A 24,966-nucleotide genomic window follows, 5' to 3' on the forward strand; every position below is an offset into this window, starting at 1 on the left:
CTCACTGACTAACCTGTTAACTTCCAGTGTCAGCACTTTGACTCTGGGGTCACTTGGGTTTGCTCGACGAAGCTCATCACTCTCATTTGCTAATGCCGTCGGCTATGCTGGGAAGTTTGGTCTTACTTCGGGTATTCATTCGCCCAGCAGTTCTCTGAAGCGGTGATTGGTGAACTCTCTGAAACTCGGCCAATCAGCTTTCTTATGATTGACGAATGTGCGGCGTTCAGAGCTGATGAAATCGGGTGGTCTGCTAATGGAGACAATTATGGGATGATGGTCTGATCCAAGGGAAATGACGAGATTGACAGTGCACTAAAACATAATATATTTAAAGGAATCTAGAGAATAGTAACCTAAAAAATGATTTTTGGTCAGGAAAAGCCAAAATTCAGGTATGAATGATGCAGGTAATCAGAAATTACTGTATACCTTTCTAAATTTTAATTTTCCTGTTGAAATATTGAGATTTAATTATCTGACGTGAAAACCCCCACGTTTGTTTAATAGGTAAAAAATCAGGTTCTTTTAAATTGCAACACAAAATCGCCAAGTTGACATTATTCTTCAAACTGGCAATACTGATGACTGTTAGGCAAAATATGCAATGTACACATACTGAGAGAGTGGCAACAAGAGTCAGGGAGGAGAGCAATACATGGAGAGAAGGAATGCGCTCTACAAGATCTTTAGATACTTTTTAAAGTTAAATTGTATTTCACAGATACCAATTGAGAGTGAGTAAAGTATCTGAGCTCAAAACGAGATACTTTGTGTGTCAAACGAGAGAATCGGAGAGCGCTATGGCAGGCACATTGGAAAAATACTTGAGTGTAACGGGCATACAATACAATTCATTTAGTAAACGGCTTCACGGCACGGCGTAACGCGTAACGGATGGATGGATTAACGTGAGCACACAATCCCACTCTATGCAAGAAAACAAAAAAGAAGAAACAGCACAAAAAATATAAGAAACACAAGCAAGAAAGAATTTATGGAAAAAATCTTAAAGAAAATCAAATGAAATTATGCAAAATCAGTGAAATAAAAGCCAAAAGTAATGAGAATTTTTGTATAAAATTTTGAAAAAAAGTGTACAAAGTGAAGCAATAAAATTGTGTGTGATTGAATAAAGCTCTATAAAGGGGCTGCGTGTTATAAAAGAAGAAAAAAATTAAACAATTTTTTTGTGGAATGGAATGCAGCAAAAGAGATAGCAGCCCGAACGCCGCCGTTACAATTTAAAGTAAAAATTCATGTGCCAGAAAGAGAGAGATAGAGATTTTGTTGTTTAAATTACACCAAATAAAAAAAACAGAAAAAATACTAAATATCTCCTCACCACACAACCAACACCAGCAAGCAGCACAACAGCGGCAGCAGCATTGATTAAGATCCCATTGTGCACAGACTCTCCTCATCATACATAGATACACACAATCAAAGCAACTTGGAAACTACAAAGTTATGTGCCCACCAGCAGCAGTAAGCACTAGGAGAGATACAAGTCCGTTTTATAGTTGGTGCGCGTTCGTTGTTGTTGTAGCATGATGAGATCGTTATTTGTTTGTGTTGTTGTACAACAATTCAACTAAATGTTAAGATACACCACCAACCACCAACACTTATCGATGTAATCGTAGCGGAGTTGCTGTAGTGTTTTCAAAAACCAGCAACAACAACAATTAAAAATAAAGAGGAAATCAAATCAAGAATTTTTGTGTTGAGAATTAAAGATCACAGAATAGAAAACAAATTTAAATAAATTATTTTGAATACATACACAAAATAAGAGCAAATTCCAAAGAAAACAACAGCATCAGAAATATACAAAAAATAATACACTAAGTGAAAAAAGTGATTAACTAAAACAAAACAAAAAATAAGGCCAATAGTTAATTGAAAGGCAAGAAGAAGCAAAAAATAGAATCTTAAGCCAAGAAGTGCCTAATAATATTGTGGAAAAAAATAAATTATGAAAAATAAAGAAAATATTTGCCAAGAAATTAGTGCCCAGTGATGATGATGATGAGCTAGTAGTGTAGTGTAGAGCTAGTGTGTAACAGCAAAAGCAACAAATTGTACATGTCATTAATCTTCATACCCTACCTATGGAGAAATTAATATTTATGACAAAAAATATACATATTTTTATACAAAAATAACCTCAATACTTACGAAAAAATACCTTCAGCAAAGTGAAAAAACGAAATTTGAAAAATCGGCGGTGCGCACCTTTTGTTTTAAACAGCCACAAATATTTTTTGGTGATAACAAACCGGAGAGAAGAAGAAAAAAATCAAAATTCAAATAACGTTTTTTTGGACGGTCCAAAAACACAAGCAACCAACACAGAAAACAAGACAACGGTTTCAAACGCGTTTTTTTTTTTTCAAACACATAACGATAACAACAAAAATTTGCCCAAAATAAAAATAAAAAAAAACAAAAATAAACAACAACACCAAATGTGGAGGTTGACAAAAATGCGGTTGTGAAAATTTTCGAATTTGAAACAAGTTTTTGAACTTTTTTGTTGACCACAACAGCAGCAGCAGCATTGACGCCATCAACAACACAACAAAAAATAAAAAACGTAACTATGTTGAGGTGGTAAACGATTCAATATCCATCCCCCCAATCGACCGACAACAAATTCAATCCTTACTGGAAATGAAAACGGATATTTGGGAAACAAGTGAAATTGTTTTGGATTTTGAGTGATTAAGTGGAATTTTGGAATAACAACAGCAGCAGCAACATTGGCGAAAGCAACATCTTCGACAAAAATTCAACCATTATCATCAGGCGAGCAAGCTGTTAAGTTAGCAAAACCCTACAACAACATTTTCAACATTATTACAACACAATTTGTTGTTGTAATCACTTCATTACTACTATTATTACTGTTGACAACGTGCAAACATTTCAAATTTGAAATTATGCCAAATTTACAGCAACTAGCCAGCACACACCACCACCAGCAGCAGCAGCAACAACAACAACAGTATCAACAATATAATCACAGCCAACCGCCACCACATCAAACAACATCGTTAACAAATGTAGCCGCCATTGCATCAACCCAGCAGCAGCAACAACAACATCATGCTGCCACCCCTTTATCCTCTTCAACAACACACATCTCCCCCCACCCTTATCAACAACCACCACAGCATCATCACCCGCATCATTATCAAACAACGTCACAGCATCAACATCATCATCAGTCGCAGCAACATTTACACCATGGCGAATTTCCATTGCCCGATGGTTGGGATATTGCAAAGGATTTCGATGGCAAAATCTATTATATAGATCACAATACGAAAAAGACAACATGGCTAGATCCAAGAGACCAGTAAGTATCCGTTTTGAAATGTAGTCTTAAGAGGATTTTGAGGCAAGCGGGGGATTAAGAAAATATTCCAAGGTTCAAAATAGAAATAACTATAATGGAGAATGCCTAATGCCATTAAATAAAGCGGAGTACACACAATCAGTTTTGACTGTCGACTTATAGGAAATATCGATAAATGTCAAACTGTCCAGCAACCACAAAATATTTTGTTTTTATATATAACCGGATTTAACAAACCCACTGGGTTTCAAATGTCAGTTCCATTGCTTATATTTCAAATAAATCCTCATAAAGAAGGTTAACCCTGCAAAAGTCTATAATATAAACATGGCCTTAGTGTGGAACGGGACTTAGAGGTCGAAATAGATTCAGAAATACCGCATGTATAACATGCTGCGCAACTACTCCAGTAATTGCATAATTACGCAATTCACTAACTCGACGTATTTTTGGCGATTGGCTGCGTTACCCTGTTAACCCTGCGTTTACACATGACAGAACAGTTGAGTACATGTATTGATTGTCAAAATCGCAAAACTTGCCTTTGTGACGTAGGCGTCCAGACAACTGCAAAGACGGTTGTAAAATTATGAATGAAAATCGTCGATTTCTTTTTGTTTTCCGTTCACACATTTTTACAAAAAATGTAAAAAATTTGTTAACCCTACTGTCTGTGAAAAAATTATTATACAGCTGGAAGACAAACGACAAATGTATGTATGTGTTAGTAAATCAGAGTTGTATTTGCAGACAGTCTGTCTTGTGTAAACGCCTAGTAAGGGAATTATTTTTAAAATAAAAATGCTAGGTTTACATTTATGAAATCCACTCGATTTGAACTGTCAATCCCATTGCTTAAACGTCAAATGAAATCTCATCTGAAATCTATTGGATTTAATTTGACGTTTAAGCAATGAAATTGACAGTTGAAATCGAGTGGATTTCGTAAATGTAAACCTAGCATAAGGCATACATACAGTAGAAACGAAACATAGAAATATTCGTTCTTAGATCGACTTCCCCACTACAGTAATTTCAAAAAATTACGCTAGTATGCCCCGGTCCACACTAGAGTGATTTCATTGCAAAAATTTCATGAAATTAGGGGTTTATAGGTCGGGTTCCCCACTACAGGAATGTCATCATATGACTCTACTATGGAAATCTATCTAGCGACGCATAATCTCATGAAATGTTTTCAATGAAATCACTCTATCGTGGACCGGGACTACGGAACTAAATCTTAGAACGCATATTTCAATGAAATTTCTTTCACAAAATTACTCTAGTGTATACCGAGACTAAGAACATATATTTTAATGAGGAAATTACTCTGGTGTGATCCAAGAAATTATTCTCGTGTGGTCCGGGACTAAGCCCTTGGTCACACTAAAGTGTTTCATTAAAACAATTTCATGAAAACAAGGGTTCCTAGGTCGAGTTCCACAGTAGAGTGATATCATGAAGTTGCTGTAGTGGGCAACTCGATCTATAAATACCTAAAAGTTTCAATGAAACCACTCCAGTGTGACCTTCGACTAAGCAGCAAACAACAACTATAACAAAATAATAACCACAAGCGCATCAAAAGCAAAACCTATATTAATGTAAGAGATCTAGAGTACTGTAGCCTTCAGCAAGAAGGATGGAAACACATAATTACAGCGCAAATTCATTAATACCAAATAAATTTTGATGTAGATTCAAAAAGAAAAAGGAATATTATAGGATAGAAACTTCTGACCCACCAGTTACTATTTTGTGAACTTCGACGAATTTAGCAAAGACTTGGCCACAGACCCGTTCCCCTTCCTAGGTCCATGACATTGGAATTACAAATGGAATTATCGAATTACAAATGAAATGTTACGAATATAACATCCTTGTGTAATACGGTATCAGATCTTCCCACGTTTTCATTGACTGTCTCTTATATTGTCTTTAGATCAGCATTCCGCAGCCCTTTACTCGCGAGCAAGCAAAGAGAGCTTCTCTCTCCACTCACTAATTGAAAAACCATGCACTGATAACAGAGTTTGCTCAAATTGTTGTTGTTGTTGTGTGCCGATTGCTGCTTTAGATACCCTTGTTCATTAGTTTTAGGTACGATTTCTATCTGCTTTTTTGTCCTATTCTCCTTTGAGGTTGGGGTTCCTGGTTGTTTAAGTTTAACCGATGCTTCTGTTTGGGTCTGCTTATTGCAAGCCCTCAGATCGTCGACCCGTAAAATTTATCGCCCGTATATCTCGCATTTAACCAATTCTTCCAACAGTGCTATTTTTCTTCGGAGTCTCTTTAGATTTTCACTTCCAGGACTTTTATTTTTAGACGCTTCTTCGCTTGGATTATTAGCCGGAGTCGCCATCACAATCACCGAACTTCTTCCGTATGGGAATCTTCACCTGACATATTTTCAACTCGGGTCTGCGAGCATCTTCCTGTGGGTTTTCTTCAACCTCCATATTTGTTCTCCTTGTCGCTTTATTTTCTTCGTTCATGTTAGGTCCCAACACAAAGCCGCTATCCCCACTCGTAAAATTTGCAGTCACGTTAAGATCGCATGGGTCCCTATTTCTAGGACCATGTGAGGGTTGACGAGAGATCCGTTCAGAGCCAGTCTCGTGTTAATCGGGAATGTACATCCGAACCTACACTGCCAAGTTAATGGGGCGAGCATTGAACGTACTTTGAGACTTGCCAGGTTTTAACGAGACGGAGGCAGCAGTTGCATTAGCTTGAAAGCCATTTCTGTAAATTTCCACCTCGACGTACTCAGTTTCCAGAATACCACATCAGTCAGCCTACGGTTTTATCAATTCCAAATCGTAGCCCAGTAATGCCATCGATCTTAATGCCTATAAGAGCGAAAAGTGTGTATTGCTGCCGCCCGCCATTGGAGTCAGACGCAGACCAGAAAGCCGTTTGCTATGGGTCAGAAACTGCTGGATTTATTTGTAGAATAAATCCGTGTTAATCGGGAATGTGCATCCGAACCTACACTGCCAAGTTAATGGGGCGAGCATTGAACGTACTTTGAGACTTGCCAAGTTTTAACGAGACGGAGGCAGCAGTTGCATTACCCTGAAAGCCATTTCTGTAAGGTTCCACCTCGACATACTAAGTTTCCAGAATACCACATCAGTCAGTTACGGTTTTATCAATTCCAAATCGTAGCCCAGTAGTGTCATCGATCTTAATGTCCATAAGAGCGAAAAGTGTGTATTGCTGCCGCCCGCCATTCGAGTCAGACGCAGACCTGAGAGCCGCCCAATATGGGTCAGAAGCTGCTGGATGTATTTGTAGAATATCCTTTCGAAAAATACGATTTTTACTATGGCATGTGTGTATGCGAATGTAGGCGGGATGTGTCGTCAAGAAGTTTACATGTTTCTCGCATTAACGGCTCAAAACATGGTGCACCATTGCACGGAAGTAGCGATATCATGCGCCGATCAGCGCCCCTTTGGAATTACCTAGTCAGTACCAATTTGAATATTCACTGTATGGGTTTCACTTCCCTCTTGGCAGGGGGATGAGGCCTATCTTCCACCAGAAAAAAACACTCCAGTCAGACTTCGTACAAATCGGGAGTGGTCGTACAGTACTTGATAAGCAAAGAGCTGGGTACTTAAGCTGTCTCGCCTGCTTACCTCCTTCATACGTGACATAACAAATTAAAGAACAAAGGGGCAACCAATTTCATTATTCTTTTATTTTTTATGTCAGAAATGAGTCCTAATTTACATTAGGCGAGTTTACTTGCGACAATTGTCAGTTTGTGGGTGAGAGAGGGTGTTGAGAGGCAAAGGGTTACCATATACCTCACCTCTCTCTCCAACAAACTGACAATTGCCGCAAGAAAACTCGACTAATGTAAATTGGGACTTAAGGAGGTAAGCAAGGCAAGCAGACGACGCAGCTTATGTACCCAGGCCTTAAAGCACGAACAGTGAATAGGGGGATTGAGACACATGTGTTACAATGATGGAGCAGTCTAATAACTACAACTACATGGTAGTAGCCTTCCCACTGTATGGAGTGAGGCCTCTTCCGCTCTGGAGTTGGCGATCGGCAATTTATTTTCCATGAAATTGTCCCCGACAAGTCCTAAAAAATCTGATGGCGTGGACTGTTGATTTCCCAATTCTCTACGCCACCGGCGGTACCGAAAAAGGTACCTCTGGTTGGATCTCCTAACCGAGTTATTTCCAGTTTCGGTCCCATGAGACCGAGGTCAATTTTTGCAACCATTTTTTGTGGCGTTTAAACGACAAGTGCCTTTAGAATTTTTTTAGATTTTTCAAAGGAACCTGTTACCCCTCTCAAAGTGTTTTCGATAATGTCGATGTCATGTGCTGTTTTGTGTGTAGTGTGCAACATTGTGTACAGTGTATCAGTTTAAGGTGTTAGGATGCCTTTTTTATCTATTCCATCCATCGCACTTCCTTCAATCACCACTTTTTGTATTATAGTTTGTATACGAAAAAATTGTCAGTTTTCATGACCTTAACGATCACTTGACGTTCCGTATAAGGATTTGCAAAACAATTTCACCAAATTAATAACCACAATAAGTTTCATATAAAATTACATAACATTTTCTTGGGATGACCCCTTTTGCTACAAATACGGGTATTACAAATATTTCCCATAAATAATGTAAAAAATAAGGCCCCCTTCACTCTGAACTTTGGTGTGAATGAGTGTCTGTCTGTGTTGTGTTTTAGTTTTTTTTGTGTTTTTATAGTAGAAACGGAAGGCGAAAATCCAAATTACAACCAAAATAATTGTAAACATTTTGTTTACTTTCAAAATGTTGTTGGTATTACTGTTGTTGTTGTTGTTGTAGATTGACTTTTTCGTTTTAGCCAATTCTCCGCGCACAATGTACATACCACAAGTTTATCTGTCTGAACGTACGTTCGACCGTCCGTCCGTCCGTCCGCCCGTCCGTCTGTATGTCTAAATGAAAAAATATTTGGGCTCGAATAAACCAAACAACCATACGCGGCTGGCTATACATTCACATGTGTAGAGTACTCGAAGCTGTTTTTGTTCGATCGTGGAACTGCTTGGCTGGTTGGTAGGTTTGTTTGTTTGCCTCACTTAAACTTTTCGGTTTACGTTTCTGTTTTTTTTCTGCTTTTCTGTTTTCATGTAATTGTAAATATCTCAGAGCAATTGTAAGATTGCGGTCGTTTGTTTATTCCAGGAGCGGTCCGGGAGGTGGAGGCGGAAGGGTGCTCGCCGTAACGGAATGATGGCCGACGTTGTCGTCGTCGTCGCTGTTGTGTGTTTAGTTTTGCAAGTTGTTCGCGTTTAATTTTAGCTCTATTTTTGTCTTAATCATCACATCGGAATGTTTTCGCTTTAAAGCTTTTTGTTGTTTTTGTTTTTTCGCTTCTACTTCACTTCATTTATGTATATTTGTGTGTGTTTTTTGTTTATTTTCTTGCCATGTTTTTTTTAATACTACTAGATTTTCTGATGAGAAGAGAGTTAGAAAGAAGAGAGGTGTTAAGGTGATGTGATATGGCATGAGGTAGCCCAGAGTACGTATGAGTTACACACAGATAGTGTTGGTATGTATACAACAGGCGATCTCAAATGATCGTCATTGTCATATTTGTGAAACTAGTCAAGAGAGAGAGAGGGGCAGATACTTCAACTCTTTTTGCCAACCATTCATTCCACTATGCACATGCACACGAAACTTTTGCATGAATGCACTGCAGATAGTTCCAAGTATCTGCAGGTTTGTATGCATGATTTTGAACATAAGTATTTCACTACTCAGTTTTGAAAAAAAAAATAATGAAAAAAAAAACAAGTAAATGTTGTTATGGCTCTTTAGCATGGTGGTGAGCGCAAACATTTTTCTTTGCCTGTTTTATTATTTTTTTTTTTCTTCTGGTGTCTCTACAAATAGTTTAAAGTTAACAGATAGACAAATTCCGCAATACACCAAAAATGTGTAGAGTGCTCGATTGTGGCCGTCGTTGTTGTTATTGCTGCTTGAATACTTGGTTGTTGACTTGTTTGCGTTATTCTTCTTTTTGTTGCTTTTGTAACAAGTAATTTTAACTGTCAGCCTATTTGGCCAATTTCAATGGACACTGAATGCTTGCTTGCAAAAAAATTGGAAATAAATGAGTAAAATATTTTTCATTTTTATTTCATTTTTTCTTTTAATTTTTCAGATGGCAACAACATTTTTGCTGTTGTGGCTGGTTTTGCATTTTTTTTTTTTGGAATTTTTCACTCCATTTGGGAATGTAAAGTTTTGCCGCCATGCCGCCAGGCACAATAATTGATTATTTTAATAAATCGTATGGTCGAAGGACCATTAAAATATTTAGTTCATAGTTAAGCTAAAATGCCCTCTGAAATTCGACACGAATTTTGAAAATTCTACACAATAATTGTGTATTTTAGTTTTGGTCGAAGGACCATTAAAATATTTAGTTCAAAATTAAGCTCAATTCTTTTTAGACATTCAGCAGGGTTCTGAAAATTTTACACAATAATTGGGAATGCAAAAATTTGTGCCATGCCGCCAGGCACAATAATTGTTTATTTTTATAAATCGTATGGTCGAAGGACCATTACAATATTTAGTTCAAAGTTAAGCAAAAATGCCCTGTGAAATTCGACACGAATTTTGAAAATTCTACACAATAATTGTGTATTTTAGTTTTGGTCGAAGGACCATTAAAATATTTAGTTCAAAATTAAGCTCAATTCTTTCAATTCAGCAGGGTTCTGAAAATGTTACACAATAATTGGGAATGTTAAGATTTGTGCCATGCCGCCAGGCACAATAATTGATTATTTTCACAAATCGTATGGTCGAAGGACCATTAAAATATTTAGTTCAAAATTAAGCTAAAATGCCTTCTGAAATTCGACACGATTTTTGAAATTTCTACGCAATAATTGTGTATTTTAGTTTTGGTGGAAGGACCTATGATTTGTTTAGGATTAAAGGACCATTTAAATATTTAGTTCAAATTAAGCTCATTTTTTCAGAAATTTAGCAGGATTCTGAAAACTTTAACACAATAATTGGGAATTTAAAGTTTATTTAAAAAAATGTGTGGTCGAAGGACCATTAAAATTCAACCGTTAATTCAAAGTTAAGCAAAAATACAATCTGAAATTCGGCTGAGTTTTTAAAACTTTACAATTTTGTTCAGTTAAATTTTTCTGAAATTCAGCAGGGTTCTGAAAATTTTACGCAATCATTTAGTTGCCACCGTGGTGCAATGATATGCACACCCGCCTTGCACGATGAAGGTCGTGCGTTCTATTCCCTGGTCAGGCAACATCGAACACTTTTCAACGATGGCAAAATACCCCTCAGTAATGTTGGCGGCATTTCCTGAGTATTCCAGCCTTGAAAAACTTGTCTACAAGTGGTGTCTTAAGACACGCCGTTCGGACTCGGCGATAAACAGTAGGTCCCATATCATTGAGCTAATATGAATCGGGGTGCACTCATTGATATGAGAGAAGTCTCCCTTGTCCGTTTTGGGAAGTTTGTAGAACAATTATATATATATTATATATAATTGTGTATTTTAATCGTGGTCGAAGGACCAATGTTTTGTTTTTAAAGCTCATTTTTAGTACACTGCTCCACTATGAATCCCATTTCTTTGTTCAATCTGAAGATACACTCAGAGAAAAAAATATGGTCAGAGCAAACATATGTTTAGAGCAACTATAATATGTTTGCTCTGACCATATTTCTTTTCTGAGTGTATCTTCAGCTTAAAAGAGGGATTAGGGATATGATCTTCTAGGAAACATTTTTTATATAAATAATGGTCGATATTTTAAAAATGCCAATCTCCTATTTAGGAATTTTTGAGATCTGCTGTTCTGGGTTTTCAAACTATGATAACGAAATAGCATTCGATATTATTATTATAAAATAAATTTTTAAATTACAGTTTTTTCATGGACAAAACCATGCTTCCTGACATAAAGACCCAACAGCTCAAAGAAACCTATGCTTCAGACAATTTAGATTCGATTTAGCAATGTCCGTCCGTCTGTCTGTCTGTCTGTCTGGCTGGTGCGCACGATAACTCTCCAACGGATAACCCGATTTGGTCCAAACTTAGTTTAAATTCGAAGATGGGTTATATCGGTCCACTCCTTTCGGTACCTCCCTCACAAAACTTTGGAAATGTTCAGAAAATTTGTGCACACGATAACTCTTGATTTGGTCCCTACTTTGCGCATCGTGAAATTTCTACTAGACTTATATGAGGTGCCAATATGGACCCAATCCGTTTGCTGCTTCGGGTACCTTCCACATAAAATTTCGGAAAAGTTCAGTTTAGGACCTGCTCTCGAATCGCTTTGATTTTTGTTGTAGCAACTTCTTTTCACTGTCCTCTATACGACAGTACAAGTTTCATCAGGGGCAAGTCCATACATCCTGAGAAAATAGCTTAGTCCACTCCTTCAGGTACCTCCCCCCAAGAGTTCAAAAATGTTCGGAAAATTGTGCGCATGATAACTCTTGATGGTAGTGACCGATTTGGTCCATACTCTACACATCCCAATATATCTACCAAATATGTATATAAAGTTTGAATATGGACTATATTTGTCCACACCTTCGGGTACCTCCCACACAAAATTTTGGATAAGTCCACTTTAAGAACTGCTCTGGAATCATTTTGATTTTTGTTGAAGCAACTTTCATTCGCTGCCTCAATTACGATGGTAAAAGTTTTTTCAGGGGCAAGTCCATACTTCTTGAGAAAACAGCCCGAAAAGTGTAAAAAATCCTCTATGTCACCATGTAGTGGCTGGAAAGCACGACAACTCTCGAACTAAATACACTTTGCATATCGTACAATTTCTTCGAATATTAGATGAAATTCGAAGGTGGTGCTTGTAGATCCACTCCTTCCGGTACCTCCCCCACAACAAATCGAAAATATTAGCTAAAATAGTACGCGGGATATCTCATAAACAGAGCAACCCGGTTAAGGGTCTTTGCGAGGACCCCTTGAAATGTTTTACCTAGTGGTCCTGTTTATATGTTGGCCAACTGAAACGACATGTGGTCGCGATATCTATCGAGGGGAATGACACCCAAAATAAGACCCACTTTCCAAATGGAGTATATCGGTTCATTCCTTTAGAAACCTTCCGTGCAAAACTTTTTGAGCTTCTATCGAAATCCATATTTTTTTCGGTTCATACGCCCAACATTTTCAAAACCCCATAAATATACACGTTTTTTGGAAAAAAGCGTTTGAATTCACACAGGCTGAGGGTATATCTCTGTTGGCAAAGCCGACTGATCCTTTTTTACTTGGTAAATTTGAATGGAGTACAAGTTATTTTAGTCATTAATAGGCAAAAGGCCATTCATTCGTGCAACAGGAATTCATTTTATAAGAATTTTATTTTTTATTTTATAGAATTTTTCCCAAAAAAAAAATTTTTCAAAGTGGTTTGTGCGGAACCTTTTTTATAATAAAATAGAATGAATATTACTTTAGGCATTAGTAGGTAAAAGTTCATTCATTCTCACTACAGTAAATCATTTTTGAGAAAAACTATGTCAAAAAGTCATAACCCTAGTGTGTGTATATTCTCAAAGAATACAAACATGTGGCATTTTTTAGTACTAAAAATTAAACTGAGTTTCTTTAGTTACGCTAAATATTTTTGTTGTTTTTGTTTTTTCATTTTTTTCTACATTTTTACAAAATCAAAACGAGAGGCAACAACGTAATGCGCATACCAGCACGAGGCTAATGCTGACGTTAATTTTTCACATTTGTTGAAAATATTTTCGTTGAATATTTCCACTGTTTATACGAAAATATGGACCAGAGTATACTACCAAACCAGGGGGGGTTCAATGGTAGCCTGAGTGAGGGAGTGTGTGTGTCTAAGTATCATGGTGTTGGCGATGGCGGGTGATTGGCAATTGAATATGTATAATGTATACAAAAAATAAATTCTATTCTATACAAAAATTGAATATTTTTGGGGCGACATTGTTTTTGTTTAAAACCGGCAAAAACAAAAAGTAAAAACGAAATTGCCAAATTCCAATCTACATCAGACATTTCGACATTTTAATAATAACACAAAATATGTATAAGAAAAAAATATAAAAAATTCTAAAAGAATACTATACATATAAACCTACATATATGGTAGGGAATTCATTAAAATATTTCATATTAATAACAAAAATGTATTGAAGAAAAACAAAAATGACGACAAAAGAACCCAAAAACCAGACCACCACCAGTCAAACAATCAAACACATCTGTTGGCATAATACCAGCAAAATCGTATAACAAAATTTTTTGTTTAAATTTTGAAATTCCTTTGAACAAAAACAGCAGCAACATAGAACGAATGAATTAATACTAATAACATACAAAAGGCGTATAAATAAAATTTGTATATGTTGTGTTTTTTATTCCATAGCTTCGTCTTCATCGTTTTTGGCTTGGTTTTCTTCTTTGATGATTTTGCCTTTTTTATTCTAAATAAAAAAGTAGAGAAACTTGTTTTATGGTATGTGATTTGTTTATACATATGTGTGTATGTATGTCTGTCTTTCTGCTATTCTTTCTAATCTTGCATTATAATTGACAAAACAAGTTGTTAATTTTTTGTGTGTCTTAAATATTAAAAGAAATGTTTTATTTTTTTTTTGGAATTTTTTTTGAAGTATTTATTTTTATGATTGTTCGTTTTTTTTTTTTTTTTTTGCCGACTTTAACGTAATCTGATCTTAAATGTCATTTAAACCGGGTTCTTATTGAGTTTGTTTTTGCAAATTTAATAAAGCATAACTTTGTGAATAAAAAGAAAGATAAAAAATATCTCAATCACGTTGTAATCAGGTGAATTATTATTATTTGTTGTGAAGCAGAAAAGGCAAAGTCATGCCAATGATGTCGCCTTATGGCGTTCTAAAAGGAAGGAAGTAATTATTTGATAAATATCTTTGCTAATTAAATGCAACTGGTTTAAGATAATACAACACACTAAGCGTATGACGCACAGTGGTTAAGAAATCGATTTATCTGGCCAAAACCTCAATTTTTTGTCGTCCCTGATATTTAAACATATTAAAACTAGGGAAACCAACAAATTAGATTAAAATATTGGAAGGTGTGCGCGTGGGGTGCCCTTAAAGTCTACCATTTTCTCCAATTTTCAAAAATACTTAATTTTTGGAAATTTCTGTAGAAAGAAATAGCTATTTCTCGCAAACTATAACAGAAATTGTGTTAATTTTGAATTTGTACTTTAGTGGACTAAAACTTTTTAGGAACAACACGGAACAATGTTCTGTTATCGCTAAAAGGTGCCTGAGAGTGTCTTCTTTCAGCCCATATATATTTTTGTAACCGTCTCGTTCCGTCCGTTTAAAACTTTTTTAATTTTTTTAAATTATATGGGTAAAAATGTGTGTTTTCCCATACCGTAGCTTTTTTACACAAATGGGCATTTTTTAAATCAATTCGCTTTAATATGAGTTTAAGGAAAACGCAAGAAATACATTTTGGGTAAAAATGTGTTTTTTTAATTTAAAAAAAATATATTTTTTTTTTCAAAAAAATTTTGACATTTTTTAAATTATAGGGAAACTTTTTTTTTATGTTATGACCGTTTTTGTTATGAATTTTCAGATAACTGTTTCCACCGGGCTGATTCGGTTTGTTTGTTTTCCCATAACGCAGCTTTTTTACACAAATGGGCATTTTGTTTTAAATTAATGCTTTTTAATATTAGTTTGAGGAAAATACAAGTAAAAAATTTTTTTCTTTTTTCATTTTGGAAAAAAAATCTAATTTTTAAAACTTTTTTTAAATAAGTTTTTCAAAAAAAATGTTCACATTTTTTATCAATTTAAAAAGAAAATATATTTTTTTACAAAAACATTTTTAATTTTTTTTTCAAACAAAATAAAAAAAATACTTTTTTGTTTTTATATTTTTACTTTATTTATTGGTAATTTTTAATATCGAGAAAGATATAAAAAAAGATATAAAAATAAAAACCCAAAAAAACTCATAATTTTATGAAAAATAGTAAAACAAAATCAAAAAATTAACTGAGTTTAATATACGTTTTATGAGTATTTTTTTTATTTTTGAACAAATTTTAAATTTTTTAATTTAAAAAACAAATATTGTTTTAAATTTTATTTTTGATTTTTTTCAATTCTTTTCAAAGTTAAATTTCCTTTTTGTTTTTTTATATATTTTATAATTATTTAGTGGCCATTCTTAATATGTAGAAAGATATATACAAATTATGAAAAAATAGTAAAAAAAAATTTCAAAAAATTAACTGAGCTTTAATACAAAATTTTATGAAAACCCAGAATTATTTTTTAAATTTTTGGACAAATTTAAATTTTTTTTAATAAAAAAAATTAACTTTTTCAATAAAAATTTTGATTTTTTTTTTTTCAATTCTTTTCAAACAAAGTTACATTTTATTGGAACACGGAATAATGTTCTATTTTCGCAGAAAGATGCTTGATAGTGTCTTCTTTCAGCCAGTCTCGTTCCGTACGTTTTAAACTTTTTTTATATATATTTATTTATTTTTTTTTTTTTGAAATTATATGGTTAAAAATTTGTGTTTTCCCGTACCGTAGCTTTTTAACACAAATGCTCATTTTTTTAAAATTAATGAGTTTTAAGAAAACCCAGATATATATAATTTTTTAAATTTTTTTTTAAATCTTTTTTTCAAATTTTTTTTCACAATTTTTTTTAATTTAAAAAAAAAAAAATTACAAACAAAATATTTAAATATATTTTTTTCAAACGAAATTTAAAAAAAGAAACTTTTTTATTTGTATATGTTTACTTTATTTAGTGGTCATTTTTAATTTATAGAAAGATATAAAAATAAAAGAACCCAAAAACACTCAAACAAATGCTCATTTTTTAAATTAATGAGTTTTAAGAAATATATAATTTTTTTAATTATATATAACTTTTTTAATTTTTTAAAAATTTTTTTAAATCATTTTTCTCAAATTTTTTTTTTTCACAATTTTTCTTTTAATTTAAACAAAAAATATTTTTTTACAAAAAAAATGTTTAAATACATTTTTTTCCAAACAAAATTTAAAAAAAAAAAACTTTTTTATTTTTATATGTTTACTTTATTTAGTGGTCATTTTTAATTTATAGAAAGATATAAAAATAAAAGAACCCAAAAACACTCATATTTTGATGAAAAATTGTAAAACAAACTCAAAAAATTAACTGAGTATTTTTTTATTTTTGAACAAATTTTAAATTTTTTTAGTTTAAAAAAATTAATGTTTTTGAAAAAAAATTAAAGAAAAAAATTTGATTTTTCTTTTTCAATTCTTTTCAAACTTAATTTTTTTATTGTTTTTTTTTATATATTTTTATAATTTGTTTATTGGACATTTTTAATATATAGATACATATAAAAAATGATGAAGAATATTAAAAAAACTTAAAATTTAAATTTTAAATATAAAATTAATCTTTTTGAAAAAAATTAAAGAAAAAAATTTGATTTTTCTTTTTCAATTCTTTTCAAAGTTAATTTTTTTATTGTTTTTTATATTTTAATAATTTGTTTATTGGAAATTTTTAATATATAGATAAATATAAAAAATGATGAAAATATTAAAAAAACTTAAAATTTTAAATGAGTTTTAATATGAGTTTTATGAAACTCAATATTTTTTAATATTTTTATTTCTATTGAAATATTTTTTATTCTATTTTCTTCAAATAAAGTTATTTTTTTGCTTTTTATATTTTTATTATTTATTTATGGACCATTTTAATATATAGAAAGATATAAAAAATGATGAAAAATAGTAAAAACAATTAAAAGTTTAACTGAGTTTAACTTGGGGTTTCATAAACCCAAGGAGTATTTCATTAATATCATTTTATTCTTTTGAAAAAAAAAATTGAAATTAAAAAAGTCCGGCTGGGATTTAAACCCACGTCCTTGAAAACATATCAAAAAATGTTGTCACGGCGTGTTAGCGTTCAAAGCCAAAAACTCATAACTTCAAAGGCATCGCAAAAAGCGGTTGTCGTGAAGAAAATACATTTCTGTGGCCAATTATCCGCGTTAATGTACAAAACACATTTGCATTTGAAAAACGATAAGTTCTAGGACAGAGAAGCCATTACATAGTCGATACGTCCGAAGATTTGCTTTACCACCAATGAAACCAGGTAACGTAATTTGGTGACTATGTGGGTTCGATTCCATGGCTTTCCTTTTTCACTTGCAAATAATTTCAGATCATTAAGCTTAACTCTAAACGAGAAAATTAATAAAATCATTAAAAAATGATCTTCGCCCTAACAGGCAAAATTTCAAAAAAAAAATGTGTTTCAAAAAAAATTAAGGAGTATTTTATTAATATTATTTTATTCTTTGGAAAAAAATGTTGAATTTAAAAAAAAATAATGTGTTTCAAAAAAAATTAATATTTTTTTTCAAAAAAAAAAAAAAAAAACAAACAAAATTAAAAAATGTTTGTTATATTTTTATACTTTATTTTTTGGTAATTTTTATTAATATATAGAAACATATAAAAAAAAGACAAAAACACTCATAATTGATGAAAATAGTAAAAAAAACTTAAAACTTTAACTTTGACTATTGTCAGCTATTGTATAATATATGTAAATATCTCTATCCGTTCAAAAGTTACAGAATTTTGGCCAGGAAAAAAAATGATTCCGAACCACTGTGTGGCGTTGTTTTAAGTGATACTCATTAGAACGATTGTAAAAAAAAACGCATTGCAACGAAAAAAAATGTGGATTAGGTTAGGTAACGAGGTTTAGTGGATTACTGGGTTCTTAGGGGCAAATGAGGCGAAAGGAAATTTGTCTATAAGACATCGCTAAGCAAAATTCTAGCCACATTTCTTAGTATATCGGCTATGATAAACTTCTCTATGAGTTGTGTTGTACTAATTAATTATCATTTAGACTTAGCACAAAAAATTGGGCTGCAGTCATTAATACGAGGGCAGTGTCACCTTGTCCTTTCCTGGAATCTAGTGAAAAATATTTTTTTTTGCTTTTAGATTTTGACAATTAATTATATGATATTATCTCAGCTGGCAGTTATTTTCGCCTAATAATTTTCTTTGTTATTGTTTTCAGCAACAATTTCTTTTTCTCATAAACCAAAAAAAAAAAAAAATCATCAACAAATTTCCCAAAGAAAGAACTCAAGCATAACAATTTGTGTATAACAAAATCCACAAAGGTTCTCTACAAAAAAAACTCCAAGTATTTTTAGTGATATCAAGTTGCAAAAATGAAAACTTTTCCATGCAGAATACAACAACAAAAAAGCAACTTACATGTAATATATAAGACTTAATGTTCTTGATTCTATAATATATTATATTTCCCATTCATTCTTTACGATAAGTAAACTTAACTCACACTCTCTTTCGCTCGTCTCCCCAGATAAAGTCAAGCAGCCTTACAACAAAATGTCTAGAAATTGTTTGCTGCACTGACATGCTGCAAAGACACGCTTATAATTATGCGCATTTTCTTTGCATTAGCTTGCAGTATATTGTTCGTTTATGATTGTTTCTTCTGTTTTATGTACATTTTACGCGCAAAGCAAGCAAAAAAATGAGACCGGGATTGTAAAACTTGTAAAATTCACACACAATATATTATCATTAATAAGAGGAAATAACACAAATAAGAATGAAACTGAATGTACATCAGCCATACAAACATTTATAGTACATAGATGATGAAGAAGAAATAAAGTGAAGGCAAGTAGAGCGAGCACACACAGACACACCAAACAGAGATGCATAAAACGAGAAAATTGTAATTCACCAGACTGCGCGAAAACTGCAATTGAACAGATGCTAATAATGTCGACAATGATGATATATGGTTTAAAATATTTTTCTGAAAATATGAATTTTTTTGTTATGGGTTAACCCATGGTGGGTCGGAATGCGAATACAAATCAATGCGAACAAACATATAACTCTATGACATGGGACTTCCGTAAGAAGCTAAACCATTAAACAGCAACCAGATCACATTTTAAGAGAAAAATAGGTTATTGTAAAAATGTACAATGTTATGGTTGCAGCAACAATATGTGTTTAATATCATCAGCCTTTAGGCAGGGGTATATACGATAAAAATGAGCCTTACCAAATAAAGGTTTTAGATCCCATGGATGAATTCTGTTTTTGACAAATTGATTTTCGATTTAGCCCTATTTGTCCTTCTGTCCGTCTATCTGGCTGGCTGACTGGAGCTGACTGTAATTTGGCCCAAAATCTCGTAACATGTTATCCAATCTTACACCAAGTTAGACAACAACTCGCACACCTCCCCGACAAAAGTTAAAACTATTCGTTTAAGTGCAGTGCAGTTAAAGGAAATGTCTCGGAACGATTTCACAACGTAATTCTCGCGGCCACACTTCCTGAGATAATTGCTCTAAAAACTATACCGGTACCAACTTAAATGTCTGATGAGCAGAATCACTTACGAATTGAGTATCCGATTTGGGCAAAACTTTGCACATAGTAAAATTTTTCTCGAACGTACATTAAGTTGCAAGCTGGTCGATGTCAGATAACACTTACGTGTACCTCCCTCACAAAAGTTCAAAATCTTCACTTAGGTGAAGGTTATGGACTGTTCGAGGAGAATTTTGAAATTTTTACCGAAGGTGCTCTTTGTGGTTCCGTTCACAGCGACAGAATATCCCAGCAAACCAGTCGTTCAGACATCTTAACGAAATCGGAAGAAAATTCGGACGCTACGTCCGATGTCGGATTCGAAACCATAACAACATTTTAACGAAAATTGTATGAAGTGGTTGACATAATTTCGAATCGAAATGTGAAGAAAATTTTGAAATATTTCACCGCCAAAAAATCGTTTAGAAATCGGAACGAAATCTGAACGATTTTGCTTCCGAAACTGTTTCGACGTGACATCCGACATTTGGTTTGCTGGAATGTTTCGTGGGTAAGTCCATGCTTCCAGATACAATGGTCCCAAAGCTCTAAAAAATCCTACGGTGACCAACATAAATGGCTAGAGGTCATGATAATCGGAATGAGCGACAGACATTGTTCCAAACTTTGCACACCGTAATATATCTCTCAAACGTACATTGAGTTCCAATAACGTCTATAACGGAAAACACCTTCGAGTACATCTCTCCCAAAAGTTAAAAGTGTTCGCTTAAGTACAGTTTAAAAGCTGTTCGAGAATTGTTTTGAAAGTTTTACCGAAGATACTCCTTGTGGTCCTTATTACAGGCAAAAATCCTTAAACACTCCGCCTTTACTATCCTCTTTGGGTCCTGACCAAAATCTATTAAGACTTCACGTCTATCGGTCTGTTTGGGTTTTCCACTTTTTTGGGTCCTGATAAAAGATTTAAAAAATTCCCCCACTTTGGGTCCTAAAAAACTCAATGTTTACCGTCCTCTTTGGGTCCTGATAAATGTCTTTAAAAACTCCCCATTTTTATCGGCCTCTTTGGGTCCTAAAAATCTTTAAAAATTCCACTTTTATCGGCCTCTTTGGGTCCGAAAAATCTTTAAAAACTCCACCTTTATCCCCCTCTTTGGGTCATAATTAAAATTTAAAAAACCCCACGTTTACCATCCTCAAAGGATTCTGATAAAAGTCTTTAAAAACTCACCCTCTTCGGCTTCTTAAAAACTCCAAGTTTACCGTTCTCTTTGGGTCCTAATAAAAAATCTTTTAAAACTCCACGTATAACATCCTCTTTGGGTCCTGAAAAAAACTCTTTAAAAACTCCACATTTAAAAACCCAACCTTTATCGCCCTCTTAATAAAAATTTAAAAAAAGGTCTTTAAAAACTCGCCCTCTTTCGGTCCTTAAAAACTCCATGTTTACCTTTGGGTCCTAATAAAAATCTTAAAACAACTCCATTTTATCACCCTCTTTGGGTACTTAAAAACTGCACATTTATATTCCCCTTTGGATCCTTTAAAACTCAACATTTGCATTCCTCTGTGGGACCTGGTACAAATCTTTGAAAACTCCAACTTTATCCTAAACCTGTATTAGAAAGAAAACTTGACGTTTACCATCTTCTCTGAGGTCTGATAAAAGTCTTAAAAAATCTCCAGCTGTATCACCCTCTTTGGGTCATAATAAAAATTTTTAAAAACTCCACTTTACCATCTCCTATGAAGCCTGATAAAAGTCTTTTAAGTCTTTTTTATCTCCCTTTCTGGATCCTTAAACACTCGACGTTTACCATTCTCTTTGGATCCTAACGTTTACCATCCTCTTTGGGTCCTGAAAAAGTCTTAAAAAACTCCAACTTATCACCCTCTTTCGGTCCTTAAAATCTCCACATTTACATTCCTCTTTGGATCCTTAAAAACTCCACGTACATATATATTTCCCTTTGGGTCCTTAAAATCTAAACGTTAACATTCCTCTTTGGGACCTGATAAAAATCTTTAAAAACTCCAACTTTATCGCCCTCTTTGGGTCTTAAAAAAATATTTCAAAACTTCATCTTTAAATATTTGGTCCTAATAAAAATCGTTAAAAACTCCAGCTTTATCGCCCTCTTTGGGTCCTTAAAAATTCAATGTTTACCATAATCTTTGGGTCCTGAGAAAATCTTTAAAAACTTCACTTTTATGGTCCTATTTGTTCTCTTTGGGCCCTAATAAAAATCTTCAAAAAATCCTCTTTGGGTCCTAAAAAAATCTTAAAAACTCATTTTTATCGCCCTCTCTGGGTCCTTAAAAACTCCACGTTTAGCGTTCACTTTGGGTCCTAATAAAAAATCTTTAAAAACTCCATGTTTAGCGTCCACTCTGGGTCCTAATAACATATTTAAAATATGTTTGTAGTGAGCAAAATTTTTTTCGGTGTAAATTTGATTTAAACCCTCAATACACCCTTCAGTGTCAGATTTCATCAGATTTCCTTGCATAGTCCTATGACCTGGAATTTACTTAGCATTTAAATAATCATAAAATCTAAATTACCACAACCAAATCCAAATTCCAAGAACATAATTCTACTTCCGGGCTGCACAATTAAATATACAGCTGGGTGTTAATGATACAAAAAAAAAAGAAAGCCAGCTACATAATAAAGGATATTCTAGGCAGATTAGAATTTCCCACTTGAAAAAATAACGCCTTCTTCCTTTTGTCTTAGGTAGTAGAGGGTGATTAACGCCCCCTCATAAAACGAACGGATGCATATGTTCGCTATCTTTGTATTCTATCCATAACATCTTTGTTGTTGATGTTGTTTTTGGATTTAAAAAGAAAACTAAATACTCTGCAGGAAAATAATCTCATATGCCACCTACAAAAACTCAGCCGCTGGTGTTATTGTTCTACAGCACAAAAAGGTGATTTGGTTTTCTTAATCTTTTTGTTGTTGTTTTTCCTCAAACTGCACCTGTTATTGCCACTACATCATTACATAGCAAAACCAAACACATAAAAGAGAAGCTAAAAAGTTGCACTTGTTTCACTTTACCTTTAAATCTCTAAGCTAGTCTTGTTGCCTAGGTAAATGGTAGCAAACGCGACGTGGCTAAGCTAATCCATATATGGTAGCTCTTTTTTCTGTGCAACTTTTGCACAATGGCATTCTATATTTTTTTAGTACTAAACTTGTCTAGCATTTACCTGATTCTATGTTCTCTCTGTTGAATATCAATAATGGACATAAAGTTGTTTGAATGTGTGTGTCTGGTGTACCTGTCTTTTGCCATCAATATTGTTACATTGCATGTGACAAGGTTTCTGGACCGGCAACATTTCTTAGGTTTTACGCAAGAAGTTGCTTGCATTGTTGTTGCTATTCATTCACTCACCTCTTTATAATTCCTTTTATTTCTTGATGTTGTTGTTTTATAGAAACAATCATAGACAAATAAATGCATATAGAAGAAAAAGTGGTTAAGCTTTCGTTTCTATGTAAAGAAAGCTTAGCTAAGGAGTTTGGTTTTCTTGGTATGGTGTGGGGGGCTTAGAAAGTAATTCAAAGGGCTGACATGATTCGCCCACATAGATATTTATTGTTACATTCAATATTTTAACACCTACACAGAGCTTAAGCAATGAGCAGGTAGACAATCTACAGAGAGCAAAAAGAATGTGAATTAGAAAAGTTAGAAAGGCACCGGAATAGTTTTCCCTTTGGAAAGAGTCCATGTTTATTGTCCCCCAAAATAAATCTATAAAAACTCTACGTTTGTGTCTTAAATCCCACATAAACTCCAAGTTATCGTCCTCTTTGGATGCTCTTAAATATACATTTATACTCCTCCTTGGCTGCTCCCAAAAATCGTTAAAATATTTCCACATAATTGCAAATAAAATATTGAAAAAATAGTTTCTTCAATTTCATCAGATTGCCGCAAGGAAAAAAATATAGTTGTTACCTGTAAAAGCGATAAAATAAAATGTCGTAAAACCGCATTCCTTTTGACCAATGCAATTTTGTTTCTTATTTTTTTTTTTCATTCACTTACCACAATTTCAACAAAATTTTCAACGATTAATTCGATTTTTTTCTCTCTTCACTTCAATATGGATATGGCCAACATACAGAGGGTATAAAAATGTAAGAGAAACAGAAACCTATTACATACTTGTTGTAATGTACAGTGTGTAGTGCATTAATATTGCTGAGGTTGTTGTTGTTGTAGTTTTTGTTATTGAAGCTGGATAGATCTATAACCAGATATATTTATATACTTACATATAGATACATTTATGTATGTTTATATGTTTGCTGTTTGTTTCAATGTATAATAGCATCTACACGGAGATAGATGCATTCAATGGATGGATACTCAATGGAATGTAATGGCTAAATAAATGGCATGTTATTGCAACAACATAACTACACACAAACATACAATATGGTGCAGCATATAGTCAGTCTGCAAGCAACAGCATCATGCAATGAAATGCAACAGTTGCAACTTGCAACAAGTATTTCCACTTTATTGTAGATGATATATACGCATACAAACATAGATACATGTCTACATATACTGTACACTTGCAATATCGTACCAATTTTGTGGAAAAATAATAAATGTAAAGGAAGAACCTTGCATGCTCCTAAAATCCTTATAAAGTTCTTCTTCAAAACTTCCACGTTTATCAACTACTTTGGATCCTAAAAAAAACTTTAAAAACTCCACATTTATCAGTATCTTTGGGTCCTAATAAATATCATTAAAAACTCCACTTTTATCGCCCTTTTTAGGTCCTAATAGAAATCATTAAAAGCTCGAATTTTACCTTCCACTTTGAGTTCTGATAATAATCTTTAAAACTCCATGTTTACAGTACTCTTTGGGTCCTAATAAAAATCTTTAAAAATTCCATGTTTATCAGCCTCTTTGGGTCCTAATAAAAATCTTTAAAAACTCCACGTTTATCCGCCTCTTTGGATCCTAATAAAAATCATAAAAACCCCACGTTTATCAGCTTCTTTGGTTCATAATAAAAATCTTTAAAAACTCCACGTTTATCAGCCTCTTTGGGT

At 33.4% G+C, this 24,966-nt stretch overlaps 1 protein-coding gene across 1 annotated transcript in view; it reads left to right on the forward strand.

Annotated features, from left to right (window-relative positions):
* Positions 1-852: 852 nt before the first annotated feature.
* kibra (WW and C2 domain containing protein kibra) overlaps positions 853-24,966 on the forward strand; it is a 64,367-nt gene continuing 40,253 nt past the window's right edge. Inside the window, exon 1 of the mRNA XM_073960272.1 lies at positions 853-3,364. Coding sequence (XP_073816373.1) covers positions 2,946-3,364 — 419 coding nt within the window. The 5' untranslated portion in view covers positions 853-2,945. The remainder of the gene's footprint in view (positions 3,365-24,966) is intronic.

Source organism: Musca autumnalis, unplaced genomic scaffold (genome assembly GCF_047663935.1).
Source record: "Musca autumnalis isolate F117 unplaced genomic scaffold, ASM4766393v1 scaffold_1, whole genome shotgun sequence".
In the NCBI taxonomy this organism is placed as follows: Eukaryota; Metazoa; Arthropoda; class Insecta; order Diptera; family Muscidae; genus Musca; species Musca autumnalis.